The sequence below is a fragment of the Pavona decussata genome, unplaced genomic scaffold, assembly GCF_977016875.1.
Source record: "Pavona decussata unplaced genomic scaffold, jaPavDecu1.1 SCAFFOLD_32, whole genome shotgun sequence".
NCBI classification, from domain to species: Eukaryota; Metazoa; Cnidaria; class Anthozoa; order Scleractinia; family Agariciidae; genus Pavona; species Pavona decussata.
The window spans coordinates 2,285,267-2,310,398 of NW_028145455.1; the positions used below are offsets into that span (position 1 = coordinate 2,285,267).

The 25,132-nt window shown below is 39.3% G+C and overlaps 1 protein-coding gene across 2 annotated transcripts; it reads left to right on the top strand.

Annotated features, from left to right (window-relative positions):
- Window positions 1–2,736: 2,736 nt before the first annotated feature.
- On the top strand, window positions 2,737–24,937 carry LOC146484611 (bridge-like lipid transfer protein family member 3B). Of its 2 annotated transcripts, none has more exons than XM_085104647.1 (11): window positions 2,737–2,895; window positions 8,166–8,328; window positions 10,846–10,884; window positions 11,572–11,681; window positions 14,695–14,962; window positions 15,450–16,112; window positions 16,738–17,098; window positions 17,955–18,061; window positions 18,642–18,722; window positions 21,007–21,336; window positions 22,104–24,937. In XM_085104647.1, the coding sequence occupies exons 1-11, from the start codon at window positions 2,846–2,848 to the stop codon at window positions 24,306–24,308; spliced, it is 4,377 nt and encodes a 1,458-aa protein (XP_084960773.1). In that variant the 5' UTR covers window positions 2,737–2,845; the 3' UTR covers window positions 24,309–24,937. The 2 variants fall into 2 exon arrangements, with proteins under 2 accessions (XP_084960773.1, XP_084960775.1); XM_085104649.1 differs by lacking the exon at window positions 2,737–2,895 and adding an exon at window positions 7,881–8,041.
- Window positions 24,938–25,132: the final 195 nt, after the last annotated feature.

The following is a 25,132-nucleotide window of genomic DNA, read 5'->3' on the forward strand; positions in this document are numbered from 1 at the left end:
GTGTTTAAGTGTTGAGCACTGATTTTAGTCTTCGCATGGGTGACCGACTTTCGTGATTAAGGTTAGCATGTTTTTAGCGGGTTGGTTTTCCTTTAGCCTGTTCCAGGATCTCGCTGTACCGCGGGAGACGCGATGGAGAGGACGAGAGGAACGAAATGCGGGGTGGGGTTGGGGGGGGGGGGACTGGCTAGTTTTCCTATAGATTCCAAGATATAGATCAGTAGCACGAAATAACCGATAGAAAAACAATGTATAAAACAAATACATTCCATTTGGCCGTGCGTTTGTGCTCTGATAACGCACAGAGACGTCAAAACGTGGTAATAACATCATTCACGCTTCTTCTTTGTTCTTACCACGTTTTGACGTCATCTGTGCGTCATCAGAGTACAGACGGACGGCAAAATGGAATCACTTTGTTAATTCCATAAAACCACTGAAGTACCTGTTCGAGTTGCCCAGTCGAACGCAAACCCTTAATTGAAGAAATATTGTTTCTGCATGTCGATACACTAACCCACCAGCAATGGTGATATTAATTATCGTGTGTAAATAAAGTGTGTCCGTCTTTCTGTCTGGCTATATTGGATATTGCTGTATTCGTTCTGACTTATCTGCCGCACCAACCAGGACTAGAGACTAACAATATATATTTTTTTAGTAGAAATGTGAAGCTGTACTTAGCAAAGCTAAGATGGCAAAGTTATTTGACGAGCTAGCGCCTGAGTTTGAGTGGAGGAAATCGAGTTGAGCGAGCCCGCAATCTCATCACCAAGATCTCTCGATATATTTAGCCGGCGACCGCTCCTTGTCGCTGGGAACGAGGTCGGCATCAGCTAAGGTATTTGTTGGTGTTGTTGTTGGCGCATAATGTGCAATAGTGTTACGTTGGTCACTTATCCAGGCTCAACTTCAGGGTTCGGGTGGCAGTTTAGTTTAATAACGCCAATGTCGGACAGTTGTTCCCAGAATGGATACTTCAAAAGAGGGCTGGACACCTTAATTATGGTGTTTACACAATGATAGATGAGGGTACGAGATTAAGCCGTGATAGCCATGACGTAGGCGAGAACAGAAGCCGCCATTTGTTAGGCAGAGAACTGAGTGAATAGCTAGAGCTCCATTTAGGCGGAGAACGTCCGTTTTGGGGGCTTAGCACTGATCTATACTATTTAGGCCTAAGCACCGCTTTAAAAAGGATTAGTTTGTCATTTGTTGTCATGGCCAACTCTCTGAAATATGTTAAAAATTACCTTTTTACGTTAGTTATCTCTCTTAGCTTGGTGTAATGGATGTGGACAGGAGACATGAAGCAAATGACCTGGATTCGAGGCGTACATTACTTTGTTTAATTTTCTTTTACCGTTCTAAGTAACATTTCTGTTGTGTAAATATCAAAAGTTGTCCAATCTTGTTTCGAAGTATCCATTCTAGTAACAACCTATGTTTGGACGGCCATTTACATCAAAATTGATGCAACTATACAACGTAAAAATTTAAGCCGTATTGCATCTAAGGACTCTGATATGGCCTGAATTTAGATCAGGCTATTCAGCATTTAAAAGGACAAATTTATGCAACCTCCAACAGCGTTCAATCAAAGATCAAGACGCAACAATTTTAGGATTTCACCTAATTGAATAGCCTCAAAGTTTTCAATTGTATGCCCATGACATTTGAAATTGTTGCAGCCCTTCCAGGGGAGCGTGTTTGGTAAGCTGTACTTTATTTATTTGTTTACTCTGCTTACGAACTTTTTATTGTTTGGGGTTATTTACGCGAAAGTCTGAAAAAATTTAGAGGAGGTTATTGAATCGAATCCCGTTCAGTTCAAATATATGTTTCATATATTGATATTCATTTCTTCATCTTTCACGGGTATATCACGAACTCACAATATGACCAGCTTCCAGCAAGTGCTTAACTTGCGTTTCTTAAATGCGTAAAAAACTGCGAGGGTCTTTCGTCCATTTCATGTTTTTATCATCATCATCGTCATCATCATTTTATTTTATTTTTGTCTTTTTTTTCGATAAGCAGAGTAAGCAAGTTCTCATCACTCCATTGAACTGTTTTAAAATTCTTTTCACATGGCCACCATAATTTATGAAAGAATAGCGTCTGCTAAGCTGCAGATGTCAATTTGAGTTCAATAAATCGCTGTCCAATAGCCAAAAAGACAAAAGCAAACTTGCAGATTCAAATTAACAGGTCCAAAATTACTACTGAGAATTTCGCAGAAATGAATACCAAAGGTCTACGTGAGTGACGCTATACATGCGGTTACCACCTGCATATTACGCAAAAAGATTTTTAACCAGAAACAATAAAACCCACGGAAAATTATGTTTTGTTCATGTATTATTCACATAAATGCCTTCTGCATGCCTCGAGTAATGCTGAAATATTGTTATTATTGTTTAGACTTCAAGTTCTCAGTATAGATGAAAGACCATTGATCGAAAATAAATTATATTGTAGAGACGGGTTTGTTTGGAACTCACTTCCAGACCTACCGTCGGGACATATTTATAAATAAAAAAGTGCGGTTTTTGGCAAGTTATCTTGGACAAAAAGCATCAAACATTTATAACTCTTCGGTCAGTGATTCATCCGTTCGTTATAAACAAAAGATACTCGTAGCTAATAATTTTGCAGAGATATAATCTCTTGGATATATGAAAAGTGCACATTTATTATTTATTTGGCAACGAAAGTAAAGGTGATCGATAAAGGCACCGGAGAGGTTCAACATATTAGTGTTGCATTCGGCAGTTCGTCTTGAAAGTGGGCAAAGTTCAGGTGTTTGTCTTAACAATGGCGTGAGAAGATTGTCAGAAGCACGATGAACATCAATATAGCGAAGAAACTACAGGTTTTACATACTTTATTCAGGTAAGGAATTTCGCTTATTGAAAATGTTATGTCTTCTCGGGCTCGCGCAGAGCATATATCGACAGATTTTACTTAAAATAAATTATCATTTTGAAATAGTATTAAACGAAGTCTGCTATCCTCAAGAAAGTAGGTTAATCCTTTGCACTTGCTTTTAAACTTGTCAATTTTATAAATGTTGCTTTTGTCACAATCAATGCCTTAAACCATTCATTTTAAGAAGTTAATCTTCTTTTATGAGAAAAACTTCAATTTCGCGTCGTCGTTGTACTCGCCTTTAGAAATAGACTCTCCTCATAACCGCTTTACGAAATATTAAAGTATTCGAGTACCAAGTAAGCGTGACAAACATGAAAAAACTATGGTTGCGTGACAGATTCAATGAGAGACGTGGAATGTTTGTTTGGTCACGCTTGAGGCGGTGATAAACAGGCTCTAAATGAAGTAGTTTAAATTGTAGCCTGAAGTGGAACTCACACAGAATATCACTTCAATATATCAGGCTATATTTTGCCATTTTAAATCCAGGCGCCTTTGTTGCAGCGCGAATCTTTCGGAAGTGCGCGCAAAGGGTTCATGGCTACCTTGATTCCTTGCGCTATCACTGTCACGGAGATTTTACTGTATTTCGTTAAAAGTTGACAAAGCACCGAAATCGTTCATAGAACACCATGGGAAGAAAATATTAAGTGGCCTCTCCAAGGAAAAAAAACTTTAATCACTTTTTAGTAATTTCTTCAAAATACACAGGAAAGACTGGAAAAAATTGGCCAATTTGACAGTAAACAATATTTCATACTTTTATGCGTTTTTGTCCCTGGTTTTTCAGTTGTTTTTTCGCATTTCATTCAGACTCGTCTCCAACCATCGACGGCTTTCAGATGAAAATGTAGACTTTCCGTAAATGTTTAACTGAAAGGTGGAAGCTTACGAAAATGGATCGTTTTGAGTAGAAGTTTGTTTGCCATTGAACTGCGAAGAATGGATACTTTTCATCAAAGAGATTGAGCAGACAGTCACACTGTTTAGTGTGGACAATATTTTGACAAAAACGCATCAAATTTCACAACGAACGAATTTAATGTCAGTGAACAGCTGATAACGGTTTGTGTGGAAAAAACGTACGTTGCACCGTTTTCAGGCAAAAAAAGTCGGAGAATTTATTACTTTGGGTATATTACTGTGGGTCCTAGCTTTAAAAAAAGCATTCAGGTCTTTATGGAAAGAAACGTGAAATAAAAGGTCGCGAAATATCTTTTATGACAATCAAGGACTGGTGCCTACTAATAAGGAAGTAGTTTTGGATGGCTCATGACTATGCGGGGAAAGCAGATCTTATCAAGGGCTATTGAAATCCAAAAATAAAATTGGGGGTAACCACGCTTTTTTTAGAGATAATGAAGCAACAATTATTCTAAAAAATAGTAAAATACAAAGCAATGTATAGCGTTTTTTTCCAAATTGAAGCTTTATTATCTCTGAATAATGCATGGTTACCTCAAATTTTCTTTTTTGGATACCAAGAGCACTTGCTAAGTTCTGCTTTCCTCGCATAGTTTTAAACCGTGCAAAAATATCCCTGTATTAGTAGGCACCACCCAAAGGAAACACGAGTATCTTGAGATGCGCAGAACGTATGCGCAGTAACAAAAGTAGGCATCGTCCGTAATTAGACCGACTTAGGCTAAGACGTGTCTGCGTAAACGAAGAGGTTTACTGCCATAGAAAGTAGATAATGATTTATGGCGCTTTTTCATAAATTTAGTTTCCGAAAATGACGTAACAGGAAATAATAGTATATGAATCATCGTTAGAAAATGAATCTGATAATAATTTATAACATTCATTTTTTGAGGATGATTCATATCCTATTATTTCCCGATCCGTTATTTCTGGAACTTAATATTAAAAAAAGCAGCATAAATTTGATATTAAATTATTTAAAGTACAACCGCGATCTCTGAAGTTTCTCTTTTTCAAGAATTAATTTTCGCTGGTTCCGATAGTGGGTTTTTGTGTCTCTAGCCCTCAAGCAAGCCTTCCTCCGTGCACCACCCCGAAGAAAGCTTGCTCGTAGGCAATCGTCATCCGACTATCCAGCGTCGGGTGTCCGAGGATAAGAGACGTCAGAGAACTTGGTTACCGATAGATGTGTAGACAACTGATCTGCATGGAGTTACGTGAACTGGCCGTCCTATCGGCGCCGAGTTTTCTTGTCAAATATTGATGTGTTGAACCCGGCTGTGGTTATTTAACTTGGCTGGCCAGCCTGTAAACCTTTCACGACCTTGACTCATAATGTGTTTTCAATTTTTGGTTTGTGAATGACAATAATCAGATTCCTGAGATGCACGTGCCTATTAAAAAGATTAAATTTAAAGCTACTGAGTGGTAGCCGTTTCGATACCTTCCCGTGGGGGTGCCAGTATGCATCTTATAATTCTATGAAAACATTGGCCAAGTACCATGTCTGTAATCACTTTATTATCGGCGAAAAAACGTTTAAAAATATACTTATCGGGCCCGGTAAGTTACCGGGACTTTCGAGAAACGGGCCCCTAGACATCTGTGGAAGCATTCGAATGAAAGCTACTGAACAGTATTTCTTTTGGCGTTTCTAATCATGTTGCGGGGGTTCCAACTTTCAATTCTGTGGCGTGCAAAGTCTAAGTTTGTTTGACCATTCTTATGAAAGCTAGTATTGAGCAGTATTTCGGCGTTTCTTGCAGTGCAAGCTGTTTATTATGTTTTATTATTCAACCCATAATAACACTTCCCAAATACAGTCATAGTGCATTGAGTATTCGTCGTCCGTAGTCAAGAGGTACCCTCCCGGTATCCTGCGATATGCGTAAGTGAGAAAATGGCAAAACTGAAAGAGCGTCTCCAGCTTTTCTGCAATAAAACTGTGCTCTGTTATCAATGTATTAAATAGTCTGAATAGAATAGTCTGCCAGCTGAAGAGTTTGTGTTACACTTGCAATTAGAAAAATATATTGAGCAGTGCTTTCCTCAGTGTTGGGCTGTTCCCACGGCAAGGTGTCCGCGGTTTAAACTTAGTCTTGTGAGAATGACAAAGGTTGAAAGCGACAATTCAAAGTGAAACAAAAGCTCGTTAGCTGAGTCTGTAGGAGTGCTTTGCCTTAGTAGCAATGAGAAAAGAACGCGGCTTTGTTTTGAAGAAAAGACAAGAAGTTAGCAAAACAGAAACTAAAACACAAAGAAAATAATGAATATTGTCAGATCACTGAGATTCGGCAGGCGCCTAAATCCGCTCCCATCTCCTCAGTTTGAGTCCGTTTACTGTTGTGGCAAACCATATTAGTTCACATCAGGGGCACCCAATGGTTAGTTTCGGTGGAGTATGTTCCGAAAGACATTACCCGCGTCAGCAATTTGGAAAACCTAGCGCTATTTTTTGTGAAAGATCACCTCAGCTTTAGCAATGCTGAAAAAGAAATTCCTTTTTATCGGAGGGGCAGAAACGTCGCAGTTAAAAGTGCGAAAAAAGATCGGCTGGCATTTTCGAAAAGCCAACAACATGCAACAGCCCTTAAATTCAGCGAAGGAGATTCCATTTCCCAAAATTTTCGGTAATTCAAATTTTCATCCCAAGAATCCGAACAGATCACTGAGAACACAGAAGACAGAATTACAACTATTTTGCTTTAATGTTCTCGTTCAAGTGCTCCTCGAAAGTATGTTAGTTTCTTGCCTGTGCGCATCCTTTGATATTACGGATCTTTAATTTTCAGTGATCCCGGCGGCTTTGTGAAAATGTGGCTCAGTGATTTAGATAGTACTGGAATATTCTTTGCTGTCTGTTTCAAAATTTAGAGTCTCTCCGTCAGTTTGGTCGAATTAAAGTAAATGAAACTGTGGCTACCAACTGACGAGGTCTATTGACGAAACTATTTTATAGTCGCGAATGTAAAAGTGTGTTGAAAGTAAATGCAAATGAGGTGTTTCCTTATCACTATGAAGAAATAAAACAAGATAATTAAAAGGAGGGCTCTAAAATCAGACGATGCAGTACCCCGCCAACGTCACCTTCAATCGACAGTGACTGTTTTCCTTTCGTTTCTTTCTTTTTTGTTTTGATTGTTTTATAACGGCCAACCGGTCTGTATCCGTCGGAGAACGGTAAACGGCGGAGGGAAAAACGGGACGGGATAACGTTGTTTTTGGCTGTGAAAACAAGTGAAATTAAAGTGGAAATTGATTTGTCAGTCATCAGCTTATTCATTTGTTGTTATTGTTACGTCAACGGCCTTTCTGTTCCTTTTGAAGATAGCTCTGTATATTCTGTAAAATTAAATGCAAGGCTGATCGGACAGCTAAAATAATTCTATTGCCCAATATTTCGGTTAGACAATACTAACCCTTTATGCCGCCCCTGAAGAAGGTTAGTATTGTCTAACCGAAATATTGGGCAATAAAATTATTTTAGCTGTTCGATCAGCCTTGCATTTAATTTTACGTTTTATTCAACATTGCTGATCCTGATCTACACAAAGTTCCGGCTACACTTTGCTGCTGTTTGTACAAGTGGTCCCTGCACTATTCAAGAGTTACCTGTATATTCTACCAAGGCAAGATATGCGATTTTCTGAGTTCTTGAACTCAGTGAGCTTTTTTTAAATGTGGATTAAGTGTGGATTAGATCTGTGACGACATGTTGAAGTTTTAAATGGCCCCTCTGCAGTAATTGAACAATACTGCGCTTACGATAAACTGATATTGATCAGTGTTTTTAACTGAAACAATGGGATGGGCTTATTCAAAGCTGTTCACTCGGCTGACAGTACCAGCGAGTTTGTTTTGATGATCAAATAACTGTTGGAGAATTGTTTGTGCTTCACTCCAAGGCCTCAATAACCTTTGTCGAGTTGCTACTGCTGCGATCCAATGAGATGTTGAGAGTGCTGTGAGAGCAGGTCCTTATTTATTACGGGTGACACAGCACTTACCCCACCCTGTGGCACGTAGTTACGTCATCCTCCCGTTCGGGAATGTGCTGCGCAAGCGCGAAGCGCTGTTCAGAACAACAAGATGTCGAAGCTGTACGAGGCTGAGGATTTTTACTTTTATTTTATAACATAATGTCTGGTTTGGTCAAGAACCAGATTGCGAAGCAGCTTGCCAGGTACTATCTCTTTATATTGGCCCAATATGGCGACGATTTTTCTGAAACTTCGTTCGCCGACGTGACCTTACGTTACACGTGAACTTTTTTGACTTTGATGTGCATTTGTATTCGTTCTTTTTAGATTCACGAAGAATCTTTCTCCCAACAAAATCAGCGTGAAGTTTCTCAAGGGAGAAGGCGAGCTTCACAATCTAGAGCTAGACGAAACCACACTCTCGGAGTTGCTGGAGTTACCGCCATGGATTCGCCTCACGAAAGCTGTGTGCAACAGAATTTCCGCCAAGGCAAGTAAATTGTTTAGTTTTCTTTATGTACAGTGACTAACTTTTACGGTTCACTTAACTGCGCGCGGGTGGAATCATCTGCTCGATAAACAAGTAAATGTGGAAACCAAAAGTTCCAGGGAAGAAATCGTTGTCGCTGAACTGAACGGCAGCATTCATCGAAACACCCAAAGTGGCATGACCCGTCTGGGATGAAGTCTTAAATATTTTCTTGTCTTTGGCACCAGCAATAACAAGCAATTACGCAAAATTTTTCGTTCGAAAGGGATTACGAATGTCAAAAGCAAGTTAAACTGAACTTTCCCTTGGTGAAATGATCGATAGTTTGTTCTTGTATATTTCCCACGACAGTGTAGCTTTCTTGTTGTTAATCAGCCAATATATTCAAAAACTAAAACAATTATAATGGATTTTGGCCAACTGTGAATTGAAGAATATATTTGATCATCAATTTGAACAAAAATGCGAGTTGTAAAGTGTTCCAAATTAATCAGAGTAATATCGTTTTTGTGCTTAGTCATGAATCTTGATTTTATATTTCAAATAATGTTTAAAATGATAATTCAAGGACCCTCATGTTTAAAATGTATTACTTTGTTAAACATTGAGATTTGCATAATAATATAATTGGATTCTTTTCAATTGTTTTTAATCGGCTTCTGAAGTAATTGTGGAAACTCAAGGCTTTAAGAAAAGTGAAACGTCTCTTGAGAACTGTTCTTGGTTGTCCTTTTGTGGGCACTAAATTCTGGCTTAGCCAGGTGCACAATTTTGTTTTGGTTTATACGATCTTTTTCGGCCAGTAGCTGTCAGGGAACACAAAAGGTACTTTTCTAAAAGCAAAATCTTTGGATAAAAAGTCAGGGATTCTTAGCAAGCCCTGCTTATATTCAGCTAAATGGGAACATAACATTGTAATGTCAAGTGTTGGGTTACATTGGCGGAAATGTTGTAAGGCTGAAACTAAGTTGCTATTGTGTTCTGAGGTCACTCACTGAGTGAAATGTTTTTTAAAATTAGTGAATTGTAATAAAGTTGCCATAGAAATTTTAATTTCTTGAATGCAGCTTTTCACAGATAAACTTGGAGCTACACTCTCAGGAATCTACTAATGGGTAACCTCTTATCTCTCCAAGAGGCAGTTGTTTCAAGAGTCTTGTTGCATTGGCACTGTTCTAGCTTTTGAGTTTGTAAATAAAATTATTTGTCAGAAAACCACAATGCGTTCCTGTTCTGAACTGTTTATTCTGACTTTTGAGTGTAAACGTAAGGGTTAAATCCTAAAGTGTTACAATTCACTTCTCAGTACTTTCCTGTGTTGACAGCTGTATGTACAATTATTATTAAGCCTAGTTTTCATGTCAGGAAAATCCCAGACAATCGGGGATTTCACTGTTGCCCAACCGTCCCAGACTTTCTCGCCGACTAATGTCAAAACTGGAAATCGTAGACATTCCGTGATCATCTGGGATGGTCGCAGACAAATCGGGAAAATTGGGAGTGTTTTATTTTCAGGATGTTTCCCAGATTTCCGCGATGGTCGGTGATCATTCCCAACATATGAAACTCAGATTTGTACTGTTGGGAACATCGGCGACAGTTTCAGCTTGTTACCAATCCTCTAAATTGCTTTGCTCCAGTGCCCTGGCACTTCTCCCGGACAAATAAAAATGGTATCTGCCACTGATGAATACCTCAAATCTGGGACAGAAGTCTGGCTATTTTCCGGCAAAATCTGGGACGGTCGGGAAACAGTGAAATCCCTTATTGCCTGGTATTTTGCCAACATATGAAAAATAGATTTTAAAAGCTGTTTCATTGTACATATGAACAATGCAATTCCAGGGATTCGATTGGCTTAGCAGCCATGGTATGTAAGTCATTGTACCATGCCTGAGAAATAGCGACCATTAAATTGTCTTCTGAATATGAATATATGAAACATGTATTTGAACTGTGGGTGAAAGATTAAATAGAAAAAAGACCCTCCCAGTTATTTATACAACTTAAGCAGTTGTGAAAAGAAAGCCTGAAGAATTGCCTTCTGGTTGTTCTTGCAAAGTGAAAAAAGTGAGTTCTAGCCATATTTTTTGATTATTTAAATTAATAAAACAATTATATTATTTTATTATTCCACTTGCACTTGTTGGATATGATTAGAAGACTATAGCCAACTCTGTGTCGCGCCTCATTGGCTGTCTATCATCTCATTGCCAGTGCGGGCTCATGGAATAATCATTGTTCATTATACTTTATTAACAACTAGCTCCAATCACTGAAGAAGCAATTATGATAACCTTGCAAACTCTTTAGTTGCTTCACAGCCTTAAATTAGTCTTTAAGAGGACAATGCAGTGGTGCATGTACAGTGTACAGTGTCAGGGCACTCACACCCTAACATTCTTGCTAGGGGTTCATTCCTCTTGTTTATTCTGGTCTTTGCTCTAAGAGTTTAAATTAATCAAAAGCAGTGCAGCTACAGTACTTACAGTAATGCTTATGGTTATTTATCTACAGATTCATTGGACACGACTCAAAACAGATCCAATTTGCTTAGTAAGTTTTATTTCCCAACCTACAGTGTAAGTCTCTGACAATAATTGCCCTTGTTGAAGAATGTTATTGTATAATACTCTACATGTATTTACCACCACCCCCTCCTCCCCTAGTCATTAGGTTACACCTAACCACTTTTTTGTCCAGTGCATTTTAGAAATAAATAATTAAATATTAAATAAACTTGTAATAATTGTACATTAGAGAGTGTGTTCGATGTCACCAGGCTCTTTGTCCTTTGGCAAGTTGGTGAGGAATTATGTTCCCGCAAAAACAAACAGGTCAAACAAGCCCAGGCCAATCTCGATCCCAGGCTCTCTCTCTTCATGATGTTATCCGCCCCTGCAAAAAAATCTGTGGGGGATCCAGATGTGCGTCCCAAGATCCATCGACCCATCCACAACAAGTCCCATAAAATCTTGATTCAAATCCGTATTGGGAAGCGTTCTTCCTACGTCGAAGGCAATAAATAAATAAATAAATAAATAAATATATAAGTAACCTCCCATCTAATTTCACCTTTTTCTCTAATCTACTATAAATAGAATTACAACAAAAAATTTCCAGAGTTTTAACTGTAAGTTTGAGCCTTCTTGCCTTTACCTTAGAATTCCATTGGATTGATCTACATTGTAAAATCAATGTGTGCCTTGAGTCTTAAAATATCTCTGTTCATTTTATTTTTAGTATCTTGACTGTGTTGAGGTCAGCATGGAGGCAATTGATGGTGACAGTAACATCCCACCACCCAGTTCACCCCAGAAACACTCTGCTAATGTCCCTCAACAACCACCAAAGTAAGTCAAAAATTTTAACAAAGCTACCTAGCTAAATATTTGAGTGTGTAGACCAGGTTTTTTGTTTTCTCGGGGTGCAAAGAAAGTCAGCTTTGCAACTTGCCCCTCAAGCAAGCTGTGGCTAGCATGTGCTAGCCCGAAAGTCATTTTTACTAGCCCGAAAAAAAAAAAATCCAGAAGACGCTAAAGTAGTATTAATTTATTCACTACCTGTTTAAATTAGATAATTATTACACGACTAGTTAATTAGTTAGCTGCTTTATTAATAACTGATAATCCACCATAATTTAATGAAACCTTTAATTAATGGTAAAAGTTGGCCAGGTAAGAAACTTAACACATTGGCACAATGATTAACTCTTAATTTTTGGTCGTGAATGCCTTTGCCTTTCTTTCATTATAAATGTCAACTGGTAATTAAATGATGGAGTAAAGAATTAAGGTGAAACAAGCAGGAAGAAGTTCCAAAAAACTTGCAATTGTTTTTCCTAAACATAATACATGTAATTATAACACATCTAACTGACTAGTTAACCTCTAATTTCTACATGTTAATCAACTAGAAACTGTATTTCCTAACTGTTCAAAGTCTCATTACATTTAATTTGTGATCATCAGAACATACATGAATCTGAGATACTTAGAGTAAAAGGTCTCACTAAGAAACAAGTGATGAATATGTATGAATCTCAGCACGTGCAACACGCGGATGACTAACGTACTTCTTGCAATTTGGAATTAATCTGCGCACATCTTCTGAGGAAAACTAGATTGAAACTAAACAAATTCCCACTAGACACGCTAACACAACAACAGGGAAAGCTGCCGACAACATCGCAGTCAGAACTTGATCATGCATTTTGCCGCCAAAAAATATTTCACGCCAGAAATGTCTTCAGCTGAAAGGGGCACTTTTATCGACTGAAACGTTCACTGCTAATCATAACTTTTTTGCATAAAACTTGACATCTTTCATCATATTTTTGCTTCTCATACAAAAGTATTACATCAAGTAGATTAGCTTTCTAAAAAAAAAGTTTGGCTGTCAGATTTCACGCGAAAGCAGAAAGTGCCATGTCATGCATCAGTGCCGTTGTAAACAAAATTATGCAAATTTCTGGCGAAATGAACATCTTGAGATCTTGTCAACTTTGATAAAGGTTTCAAAGGAAACAAAATTGTTTCATTTTCGCAATTTACATCTGATAGTTTATGGGAAAGCAATAGGACGTGATCGATAAATTTTCATCAACTGTTTAATACATACCGTGTAGAATTTATTGCACGTGACAATGCAAAAACCATGAACGAAACTGAATTTACCAGAGTACAGGATCAAAGCCTTTTTGGTATGTTCATTGAATAATGAAGCATAATAAATGCAGACAACTAGCTTTCTTTGAAATAATTCTTATTTGGCAAGAGTAAGTCATATTTCAATTTTTTTTTTTGCTTGAAGATTGCATGGACAAGACTACAAAGGAAAAATTTCACGCATTTGTATGTCAGGCATGAAATGTAATGAAAAGATTTCCCTTTGTGCGATCAGCTTGAAAAACGGCTTTTGGCTCACATAAATCTTCCTGAAAGTTAAAAAAGTATGTCTTACAGTAATTTTTTTAATTTTAATTCCCAAAAAACTTCACTTGCCCGTCGGGCAAGTGATAGTCTGAATCCACTAGCCTGATCGCAAAATCCACTAGCCCCGGGCTATCGGACACGACTTTCTTTGCACGCTGCTTCGGAGCTGGTGGTGGGGTGGGAGGGGGTAGGAGGGATCCTGGCCACCCCCCCCCCCTTCCCAATAATTCCAAGACTATTAAAGCCAAGGCATTATGACAGGTGGAGGATTGGGGCCCACCACTAGAAGTAATGATCTTGTACATGTGTGGCACAGGAATTATGCCATGATTGCCAAATGAAGGCCGGCTTGAGCATCCAAAGTGGCTGTCATTTGCATTTCCTAGAAAAGTAATAAAGCTATTGTTTGAGAATGATGTATTATTCTAGAAAGTGTCACAGGCATACTTGGAAAAAAGAAATCTGAGTGCTCCTATCAGGAGTGGAACCTAAGACCTTCCAATTACTAGACAAGTTCAGATGCTCTACCACTGAGCTACAGGAGACTCATGGGAGCTAAGGCCATTAAACTAGGTTCAAGGGACAAAAATCCTGCATACTGCTAGGATTTGAATGTCGAATGTGTGGTATATGAAATAAATGTGAGTGTTTATTCTAATTCATATGCGTATTCATCTATTTACAATGCTTTCACCTCAAAATAACTCAGAATTAATTTAAAAAAAAAAAAAGACAAAAAATGGTGGAGGCTACACACCAGAACAAGGCTTCACATTAAGTGCACCCTTTGAGTTTTAAGTTCTTTAAATATCACTGGCAAGTAAGGGCAATGGATGTATTTTATAATGTTGAATAATCAGAAAATTGTCCAACATCTTAGTTGTATACGAGGTCTGGCAAAGAATGTTGTGGAAGGGTACTGTATGGTGTGACTGTAGGTTATCCTCAATTTTCATGCTTTTGATTGTCAATAAACTTAATATGTAAGTTTCTACATCAAGCTTGACATTTTTACCATCAGTTCTACTCTCTATTAATTTACAAAATAATGTAAATCACTACACGTATAATTAAAAGTAAATAAATCACTTTATTTAAGTGTCAATGCATTTAGCACAGAGCACTAATTGGGCACACTTTCTGAATTTAATTGGAATTTAGTGGTGTTGGTTTTTGAGTAGAGGGGAAGACCGGAGTACCAAAGAAAAACTATCAGATCGAGGATGAGAATCAACAAGAAGCTCAACCCATATATGATGTTAAGTCCAGAAATCGAACCTAGGCCACAATGGTCGGAGGCGAGTGCTCTCACTACTGTGCCATCCCTGAACCCCTGCTAATTGTATGTCAATTATCAGAAAATATTAATGTTCCGATGGTCATTAGTAAGCATAACTCTGATTCTCACTCTGAGCTTTGTCTTTCTTTACAGGGTAAAAGCTCCAAATAGTTATGGTTATGTTGAGAAAGTCGTGGATGGGATGTTTGTTCAGATCAACTCTGTGATAATCTCCTTCAAGTTTCAAGCATTTCTAGCTACTGTCCAGATGTCTCGTCTTTATATCCAAAGCACAAATCCTACATGGCAGGCAGACGATCTGCCGAAGACACGCGTGAAGGATGAGGCAAGGGGGGAGGTGCTGACATTTAAGGAAATTACATGGTCAACACTCAGGATAGATGCAAATGCTTTGTACGATGTAAGAGACTTTTTATGGTTTCAGTAAAAATGTGTTTTGTATTGTATAATACAAACTACATGTACATGTACTTAAGCTGTGTTGGTGCAGAATTCCATGTGGGTTAATGAGAATAGTAATGGCACAAAACAGCACGTGATTGTTAAACAATGGTGATGGCAATGACAACGCCGCAAAACAAAAGGGTTTATGAGCAAAAACAATAAATTGCTCTACACGTGTGTTTTAAATTTTAGTAGATTTCTTTGCAACCTCTTCAAAACATCAAATTATGTGAAATGACCAAATTCAGTTTTGTGGAGAATGTGAGTACATGTTGGGGAGTTTTTCATTCTTTTTCTTAACTCAAATGCCACGCCTACCAATTTGGTTCCTGGGTAGTTTGCTGTTTTTGTACAAGTTGGATGAGTTGAAATAATCATGAAGTAGAAACGTGGGTTTTGCAATTATTATGTAAAAGTTGCTTATTACGTGGATTTTTTACCAGGAGAAATCAGACCAGCAGTCAAACCCTCTTCGTCTAATAACCAGCCACTCAGCACTCCATATTACCATCAAGAAACGTCTAGAGGATTGTGCAGTGCTTTCTGCGAGATTGGAACTTTTGTTAGATGATATTTTATGGGTTCTTACTCAGTCACAGTTGGAAGCTTTGACTGCTCTACTACACTCCGTCACCGAGGCTATGTCACAGACACGAACACAGAAAGGGCCTGGAACCAATCCTGGGCAGCCTGCTGGCCAGGCTACCCAGCAACAACAAACTCACTATACGTCTTCGAAAGTGCATGAGCGCAAAACTGACATTGAGTCATTAAATGCACTTTTCACACAACATGATGTGCGGGAAACATGTTATCACTTACGGACAGGAAGTATTGATCTTCATTTGTGCGACGATTCGGATGAAAATGCAGGTGGTGATGGTGGAGCTATGCATTTGCAAATGAACAAGTTATCTGTTGATTACTTTCCATATCACCTGGCTGGGACATCAAGGACTGATTGGCCGTGCCATAATGAGGCATCATTAACTAGGGCATACTGGGTCAGCCAACTTTTGAATGCTTTTAGGAATTCTCAGAAAAACAAGCCAACGTCACCTCAAAATAGAACAGCACAGCAAACACATCATCGGGTCAGAAGTGATGTAAGTTTTAGATTTATTGAGTTATATTGTTAGTGTATGTAACAGCAATATTAATAATTGTTTGTAAAGTATAATTTATGTGTGCACCCTAGGAAAATTAAATTATCATAACTTGTAACGGTGAATGTGATTGGCCCTTTTTTGTACAAGAATACATTCAATGGTTACTAGAATACAAAATGGTCTGGAAGATCATGTATGATCAAGTTTACAGAAACATCTTTTCATTCCAAATTTATGTCATAAACAAGAGTACTATTTGTCATACCGTTGCCAAAGTTTTTTGATAAGATAGCATTTTGCTTTGCATTTTCCTCCACACATTTTGTAAGAAAAACAACTTTTCCACTCTTCTCTCTTAAAAAAAAGAGAGAAGTCATACGAGTGTGAGCTACATTGTTTCTATAACTTGGTCGGTTACACAGGTATATCTTTATGTTTGGTCTATCAACAGAGTTGACAGTTAAAGGTAAATTGGCTACCATGAAGAGAATTGAGTGCTGACGTTTTGAGCATGAGCGCTTCGTCAGAGTGAATCACTCTGTTGATAAATCAAACATTCGTTTCCACTCCCCCTTATACAAAAGATATTAATTTTTGTGCTTCATCTTTGTTGTTCTTTTAGAGTTCTCTAGTTGGTGTAGATGGAAGGGAGGGTCCATCACATCCACCATCTCCTCTCAGCAAGCCTTCTTCCCCTCACGCAAATCCCAAGAGACACAGCCCTTCAAGTCCAGGACCAGCTCCTCGACAATCAGCCCATTCCATCAGGAATAATATGCAGCGTCCTGTTTTCATGCTTGAGAGCTGTTTTGTTGTTCGTTGTGAGGAATTCTTCATCATGCCTGTTACAACTTGTAATGTTTCAAAGGAAGAAACTGCATTTTTATCGTCAGATAAAAAGGCTTTGTTCTTGCCCAGCGACATGCCTGCATTTCAGCTAGACTTCACACAGTATTACTATCCAGTTTCTGTGGGCTCTGCAGGTGAGACTTAAATTTCTATATGTTAAATTAAAATACTGGGTGCATAAAGGACCTTTACATCTTACAAGCAGACCAATTGCAAGTCAAATTTGAAACAAATTTATTGCCCCATGACCCACTGTTTAAACTGTTGAGCATTCTTTAGAAGTTATTCTTTAGATTTACCATTTCAAAAAGGTTGGTTTCCTTCTGAAAAGCGCACATAGGAGTGTTGAAAATTTACGTGGCACTGTACTGCTGCCATTTTCATTAAAATTCTATCATTTATGCAAAGGGCAAAACTTTTCTTTCAAGGTCCCCCTAAGACCTATTAATATGTACGCAGAAGTGGATTCTGATTGGTCAGTCTTTTCTGAATACAATTAGAACAATTGAGGACAAAAATATCCCTTCCAAGTCTACTCTTTGAAGGCATGTGGTCCTTGGGGACATCAGTCATAGGGGGCCTGGTTACTGCTAATCAACAAACAACATACAAACAACATACCATCTCAAGGTCAAGTCTCAAGACAGAATTAGGATGGCTGCCCTGTGTGGGCAGCAATTAAAATTTAAGCCCTAACAGTGATCAGCATCAAATTTCTCTTTGTAATATCAATGCTTATTCAACCCTTGAGGTCATGAGAATGAAGGACATGATCACCCAAGGGAAATTTTCTTGATATTTTAATAACTTCTCCCCGGTACTTTTATAAGAAAAGTATGGGGACAAGATAGGAGAATTTGTTCTTTGATATTAGGGGTTAAAGGGTTTTAATAGATTTTTTTGTATTCAGTCAAGATTCTTCCTACACAAGAGAACCCTATATCTAGTTCATGTTCTTCTTTAATTGTGAATGTGCTCATTGATTTTCAGTACCTTGTCCAAACATGTTTATCCAGTTAAACCCAATTCAGTTGACGTTAGACACAGCGACTTGTCTATGGTTCAACCACTTCTTACAAAGCATTCTTGGACAAGGAGTAAGTGATGTTAAGCTGATACTATTAAAGGCTAACCCATCAATCACACAGGTTTTGGAACAGCAGCATTTGTTGGTGATCATTAGCAGTCATGTGGAATCCAACCTTAAAATGTGTAAATTAAGTTGTTACAGATTCCCTCAATACTGGGGCAGATGCAAAACCAACAAACCACAAAGTCCCCTACTGCAGTGTGTAGTTAGGGGATTAGTAATGTGCTAATATTGCCATGTTGGTAGAAACTTATTGTGTTTTAATACAGATTAGAGTTCGGATTGCATGGGACAACGTTGATTGAATGAATGGATCTTGGGATGCGTATCTGGCATCCCCTGCAGATTTTGCAGGGGCGGATGACATCATCACCAATTTGGTAAAGGAGACAGAGCCTGGGATCGAGATCATTGAACGCACTCCCTAATCTTTGATTATTTCCAGTAGTATGCTTAACATCCATGGCCAACAGTGCACAAATGATTTTTTTTTTTTGCTTTTAAATGTAGTATCTCAGCTATTTTGTTTGTTTCCCTATTCATCATTGTAGTGTTGTCACACAAATAATTTATTTGATTCCTTTTAGACATGGTCCTTGGGTAGACCTGAGAAAGCTAACCCATCCTCAAATCACATCGATATTAGAATTGAAGCTCTTATGCCAAAGGTAGGTTTCCGTTGTATGCTAATATTTATTTTAATGAAATAGTTGGAGTATTCTGTTTCTGCTAAGGATATTAACTGTAAATAGAGGATGTTTTTCTAGGTCACTGTACTTGGCTGTATTGTGTGATATCTGTAGAAAACCCCTAATTGCTGTAGTGATGATGCTTAGGGCCATTTCCAAATCTCAACGTATGTATATATGACATACATGTAACACTGTGTGCAATGTTGACTGTGAGTTGTCTCAACAAAATCAGACCCAAGTCACACAAAAATGCCTAATGCACTCGGATATTTCTACAACAGCAGAGACCCCCCTTAGCAAAAAGTAGATTTATTTTTAGTAACGATTGAGTTTAACTTTGTGTGAGAATTGTGGCAACAGAAAACCTGCAAATGAATAGCCTGTAAGTACACTCCTTTTAACTAATAAATTAAATAGGAAATCTGTGAGCATGGCAAGTCATGATCATATTTCTAATGAGCATGGGGGAGTAGCCTCCCTCACAGACGCTCTTTTGGCTCGGTCACGCAATCTTTCCTCCCAACGTTTGAGAGGAAAGATTGCGTGACGTCTGCGAGGGAAGCTAATGGGGGAGAGGTTGATGGAGCATGTGGACATTCTTTTTATCTTGGTGCTCCCGTGATAATAATCAGATTTGTCAGATCACTGAAAGTCAACAGGTTAGCAAAGAATGTCGACATGTTGAAAAATTAACATGACAAATCTAAAATTTGTATAACATCATTCGATCAATATTCAGTATAATAGTACAGCTACAGTGTATGTCTTGCATAGCATTCAATTTTCAATGTGAATTTCAAGTAACCGGTACTGTATGTATTAAGTACTTAAAGGGCTTGGTCAAAGACTATGCTATGTGGAAATTTGGCAAATGAAATCCAATTTGTTCCCGATAATCTCTTTTTGGGCAAAGTACTGTATTTTTTTGTCTTGAGGCACACTTAAATTCAAATCATTAGCCCATGACATTTTCTTAATCTCTGGTTTTTGTAAATAGTGGAAGCAACAAAGAGGTCATTTAGATTCCAGTTGAGATTTCAGCCTTGAAACACAGAACTGCCATTATAATTATTGGGCAATTCCAGAAAATATCCATACCCAACAACGGACGGCTTCCATGTTTTAAACCCCCCTTGCCTTCGGAAATTCCAAAATGCGTTACCCCCCCCATGCCCTCAGAATTCCATAATCGTGAACCCCCCCTCCCCTTCAGAATTTCCGCTTTTTCTGGGAAGTACATTTTCGACTTTAGCAACGCCTATATGAACAAACGATCATGAATTTATGCCTCCTCAGGGCTGTGATCTAGCGGCGCTAGGCGACAGGCTTTACTCTTTTATAGCGACAAGAAAAACCTACCGCTAGTGGCCAGGCTGTGAAAACTTCTTTTTAAGTCCAAATTTGGCTGTAATAGTAGACAACATTTAAGGCAGTTTTACTCCTCTTTGTTTTATTGTGCTGTTTTGACGTTTACAAAACAGAATAGCTCCAATTCAGACGGTTAAAATCTTTCAGCAGTCAAATACACCGGCGAGTGACCGTTGAGTCTTGTTGCGTCCTTTTATACGTCATGTAGTGTGCAGGAAAAGTGTTCTAACCCATATGCTTCATGTAGTGTACATGAAATGTATCATGATCTATTGATGCTTGTCTTCTGCTTTCACGGTCATTAACATTCGTGGATGATTTTATTTACGAACTACAAAAGTCCACTACAATAGCGTTTTCAAGGAACTCACTCTACACTTTTTACTCCAGAAATCCCACCTGTGGAATTCACCAGTGCCTTCGGATATCCAATCGTGAATACCCCCCATGCCCTCAGAATTCCATAATCGTGAACCCCACCTCCCCTTCGGAAATCCTAAAAGCCGTCCGTGGTATGGTATGGATATTTTCTGGAATCGCCCATTCTAACATGATAATCAATCTGCATGCCAGGCTAGAATTAATTTGGAGCAATTTGGATTCCTTGGCCAAATGTCCCCTTTGCATAGTTTTTCTTCTCCGAGTTGCTTTGAACCTCATTATGAAAGCGAGGCTAAGTGCAAAGCTTTTCATATGAAATTTAGTTTTGCTTGTTTATGAATGAAAAATAATTTTCATAATTTGTACTTAACCTCGCATAATATTTAATAACGAGTTTTAGAGCAGCTCGGAAATGGCCTATTCTTTCCATGTGCCACCAAGGGAAAGAAGAGCAGAGCTATTAACTTGTCAGGCTTAGCAGGCACATCTCATGTGAGACTTATCTTTGCAGATTGTCATCCCTTGTCCGTGTGACCCTTGTGCCCCATATAAAGAATCTCGGCCCCAGGCCCTTCAGGCGCAAGCATCCCAAGTGTTCGTCACTAATTCAAGGACTGGATACAAGTCCACTCAAACAGACATGCTGATGTTTCTTCAGCATTTCTTGGGCTCCAAAGTGTACACGGATTTCCAAAGCTTCCCTGCACTGAACAGCGATGTACAACCTTTGCCTAACTCGGCGTGGGTGAACGACTGCAGTTTGTTGGTGAACAATGGCACAGTTGATAAACTCATGAATGGAGTTTGTCATGACATTTATGATACTCATCAGCCTTCACAGGTATGAGCTTTTAGTGACTTGTTTATTTATTCATTTATTTATTGCATTTTACGTAGAAAGAATGCACTCCTAATTGCGTTTGGAGTCCAGATTGTATGGAACAATCAATGGATGAATGGATCTTGGGACGCGTATCTGGCATCCCCCGCAGATTTTGGAGGTGCCGATGACATCTTCAACTTGGCAAAGGAGAGAGAGCCTGCGATCAAGATCATTGAATGCACTCCCTAATCTTCGATTATTACTAGTTTGTGTAGTGGAATAAATGTGATGGAATATTTCAAGACTGGTGAATAAATGGGAATGATGACTATTCAAGTAAGTGACACAGGGATACTTAACTCGGAAAAAATCCCAGTGCTTCTATCAGGAGTCGAACCGAATGTGAGTATGCCTGTATCACTTTCTTGAATAATACATCATTCTCATATTGCAAGTTTATAGGAGATATTGATACAGGCAGGTCCAATTCAGCTTATGCTTATGTTGGAGTCCTGTGTAACTAATTAATTAACAATACTTGCTACTGTAAGTTAGACTAAGTAATTTCTTACCTTAGAGCAAAATCTTAATAACTCCTCACTATCTCAAACTGAATTTTTTTATTCAGATTGGTTTGCTATGCATCCAAAATTATGTTACATAACTAGAGTGCAGAGTCCATGAGAAGTAGGGATCCAATGAAAAGCTCTATCACCAGCCAGTACAATCTAACCCAGTTGTAGAATGAATAAGCGGTCATTTTGTCCTTTCTGTCCTCAATGCAGGTTTGGTGCCTTTCTGCGGAACAAGTTTGGCTTGATTTCCTGGGTATTGAGGAGGCAAACAGCAGGCCAATGCCCTTCGTGGATGCTGTCCCTGTCCAGATGTGGATTGCTACGCCTGTTCCTGTCTGTGGCAAAAACAACACCGATGTCAAAGCTCACGTGAGTCGAACTAAGAGCACCAGCCCTCTGAACTCACCAACCCACCGCAGGACATCTTCAGAGCTCATCTCTCCAAGGAGGAAAGCTTCCGAGCCTTTATTATGTGGAAAATTCCGAGCAAATACAGCCGCTCCATCACTTGTGAATTCAAGTGCCAATGGTATGCACAGCAGTGTTCCTAGTTTAAGTCCCTCTCCTGAGGCTGTCAATGGTGTGAGCCCAAATGAGTTGTCGGCCCTCAATGGACCTCCGCCTGCCTATGATCAAGTAAATAGGACGCTCAAGCCAGCCCCTACTGGGAGTGAACCACCTCCACCATACGAGACGTTGACCCATAATGGACCTATCTCGCCGGAAGCTCCCTTAGAAGAAGCACCCCGTCTACCTGAGAAGGCTCCTCTCTCTGAGGACTTGCTGAATGGCTTGACAAAAACAGATGGTCATTCACATCTCGAGATTGAATCAGCATCAAGAGCTGATCTGAGTTTGCTAATCCACGTCCCTCAGTGTGTGAATGTTCAGTTGGACCACTTTCAATTCGTGTTTCTTCTGCGTCTGCAGGAAATGTTTGTCAAGCTACAAGAGGATTTAGAGAAAGACCAACTGACACAGATTAATCATGCTTCTGGGCTGAGTGAGTCACTGGAATCCCAGCCCAATGTGTTTTTTACTATTCTTGCGCAGGAAGTTGGTGTGAACATTGTGCTTCCTCCTGCACCAGACCGTGATACATCTCGTCTGGACAGGGGTCCATCTCAAAGCACAAGCCGCAATACCAGCAGTCTCAGCAGTTATCTAGACACTGGTATTGTATCAGACAGTGGTTGCCAATCTCCAGATGTTATAGATTTCAAGTCTCAATCTAGAACAGGCTCGGACGAAGCGCCACAACGAAGAGATGGATTGCTGACATCCACGGAAGGTCGCAGTCCCAGAACTGACCAAGAGCAGATGTCATCGTCGCGCCCCAGCTCCCAGTCTGCATCTCATACTTCAGGCCGCGCCAGTGCATCCTCTGCACCCGACTCAGATGGATGGCTCATGGTTGCAGGCAACGACAACAGGTCCACGATTGGTAGCGTACAAAGCAGGACAGACAGTGATGCAGGTCAGTCAAGTAGTCACTTAGAAAGCAGCGCGTCCAAAGACTCTAACAGCAAAGAGATCGAAAAGGAATCTAAAGACCATAAAATGGTGTCCATTCTTTCCATTGGAGGAGAGGAGGTCGAGGTTGGTATCCACTTTCACGGATTTGACAAGGTTATAAAAGTAATTTCCTCAGAGGTCAAACTGGAAGAGCTTGGTGTGATCAGTTTTGAGAAATACCTCAACCAGAAGTCGTTAAGAAAACCGCTCACAAAGACCACACTTTCTCCTGCGCCAGATGCTAATCCTATGGTGCGCATGCGTGCTGAGTTTGGCCCCTCCGCTGAAAGATTTGAGCCCACGGCTGGGGAGAGAGGCTTTGTGCACGTTAAGGCAAACGGTGTCAACGGTGCCTTGTTAGTAAGCACATTAGGAAGCTTGGCCGATTGCTTTGAGGATGAACTTCTGCTCCCACCAATGCCTTTTCTTGTTGAGGTCAACAACTCTAGTATCAGTATTAACAACGATCTCCCTCCCACGCTAGTGTCAGCGCCTATAGCCATTCCGGTGGATTTAAACGTTGAGAACATCTCTGTCCGACGAGCACATACTGGGGTCTTCCACATCAAGCCAATGAGCTCTGACTCTCATGCGCGCGAGAGCGAAGCAATTACGATGCCAATCACTCGTCAGGAATCAATCAGTGCCAGTCAGCTGAGCCTATCGGATTCCGCCTCAGTATGCTCGCGTGCCGAAAGCTTGGAGAATGAGAAGCATTGCTTGGTCGCTCAGATGTCAGTTTCGCGTGCAGCACTGCAAGCTTTACAAGAGGAGCGAGACGCTTTGTTGAAGACGATTGAAAGGCTGCAGCAAGAGTTGTCATTTTCAAACCGCGAACAAGACTTATTGCAAGAAAAAATGACGAGCTTTCAGCGTGGAGGGAGGAGGGGATACAGATAGATTGCGGCTGAAAATTGCGGTATCAACTGCGAACGGCTCCTTTCCATACCCTCTCCGCACACAGCCTTAAGGCGGACGAAACAAAGAGCACGGCGACGACGTTTACTTGTGGTCGTCATTTTATAACATAGTTGATAACAATCCTGCGATACGTGTACCATCAACATGCACAGAGCTGGATTGAAATTGAATTTTCCGGATGTGTGAGGAAAAAGGCAACATAACACAGGGTACTATGCGATTATGTAAAGGCCTGATAATGGGGCTACATGAGTTCGCTGTGATGTTTGTTGGCAGAGACCGTTTGGCCCACGTTGTATACCGGCGTCGCTGTTGAATTGTTAGTACTGTTGTAAGAGAAAACAAAACAATAATTTAGTTGTGATGCAGGCAAGAAAAACTATAAGATAAACTTTCGCTTGACTTAGTTAAATTTAAGAGCTTGTGATCTATTTTTAATAACTAGAATATTGAAAAAGAAGATAGTTTTCACAATAAGGGATAAACGTAAAGCTATTAGATATTTTAGGCTATGGTGTGTACGGCATTTTTAATTGCAGTTCTTATCTGAAGAATTACATAAACTATTTAATTGTATTTTTTTTATTTTTTGGATTCCCACAAATTTTCCAGCAGAAATACGTGAATGAATTGTATTTAACTTAAATTTATTTTTTTCTAAAATGGTTTTTATTATTGATGTTTCTTTAAGTTAGCTAAGTTATAGTACTCACGACAAACAAATTTTAAATTGTAATTTCATGATGACGAGCGTGTGTAAGAAACTTATTTGAATTGAATGGCTTGGGAAAAGAAAACCTATT

Coding starts and splice junctions, on each gene's coding strand:
- LOC146484611 (XM_085104647.1), top strand. CDS start 2,846: ATGAACATCAATATAGCGAAGAAACTACAGGTTTTACATACTTTATTC. Junction 2,896..8,165: donor GTTTTACATACTTTATTCAG/GTAAGGAATTTC, acceptor CGTTCTTTTTAG/ATTCACGAAGAATCTTTCTC. Junction 16,113..16,737: donor ATCATCGGGTCAGAAGTGAT/GTAAGTTTTAGA, acceptor TTGTTCTTTTAG/AGTTCTCTAGTTGGTGTAGA.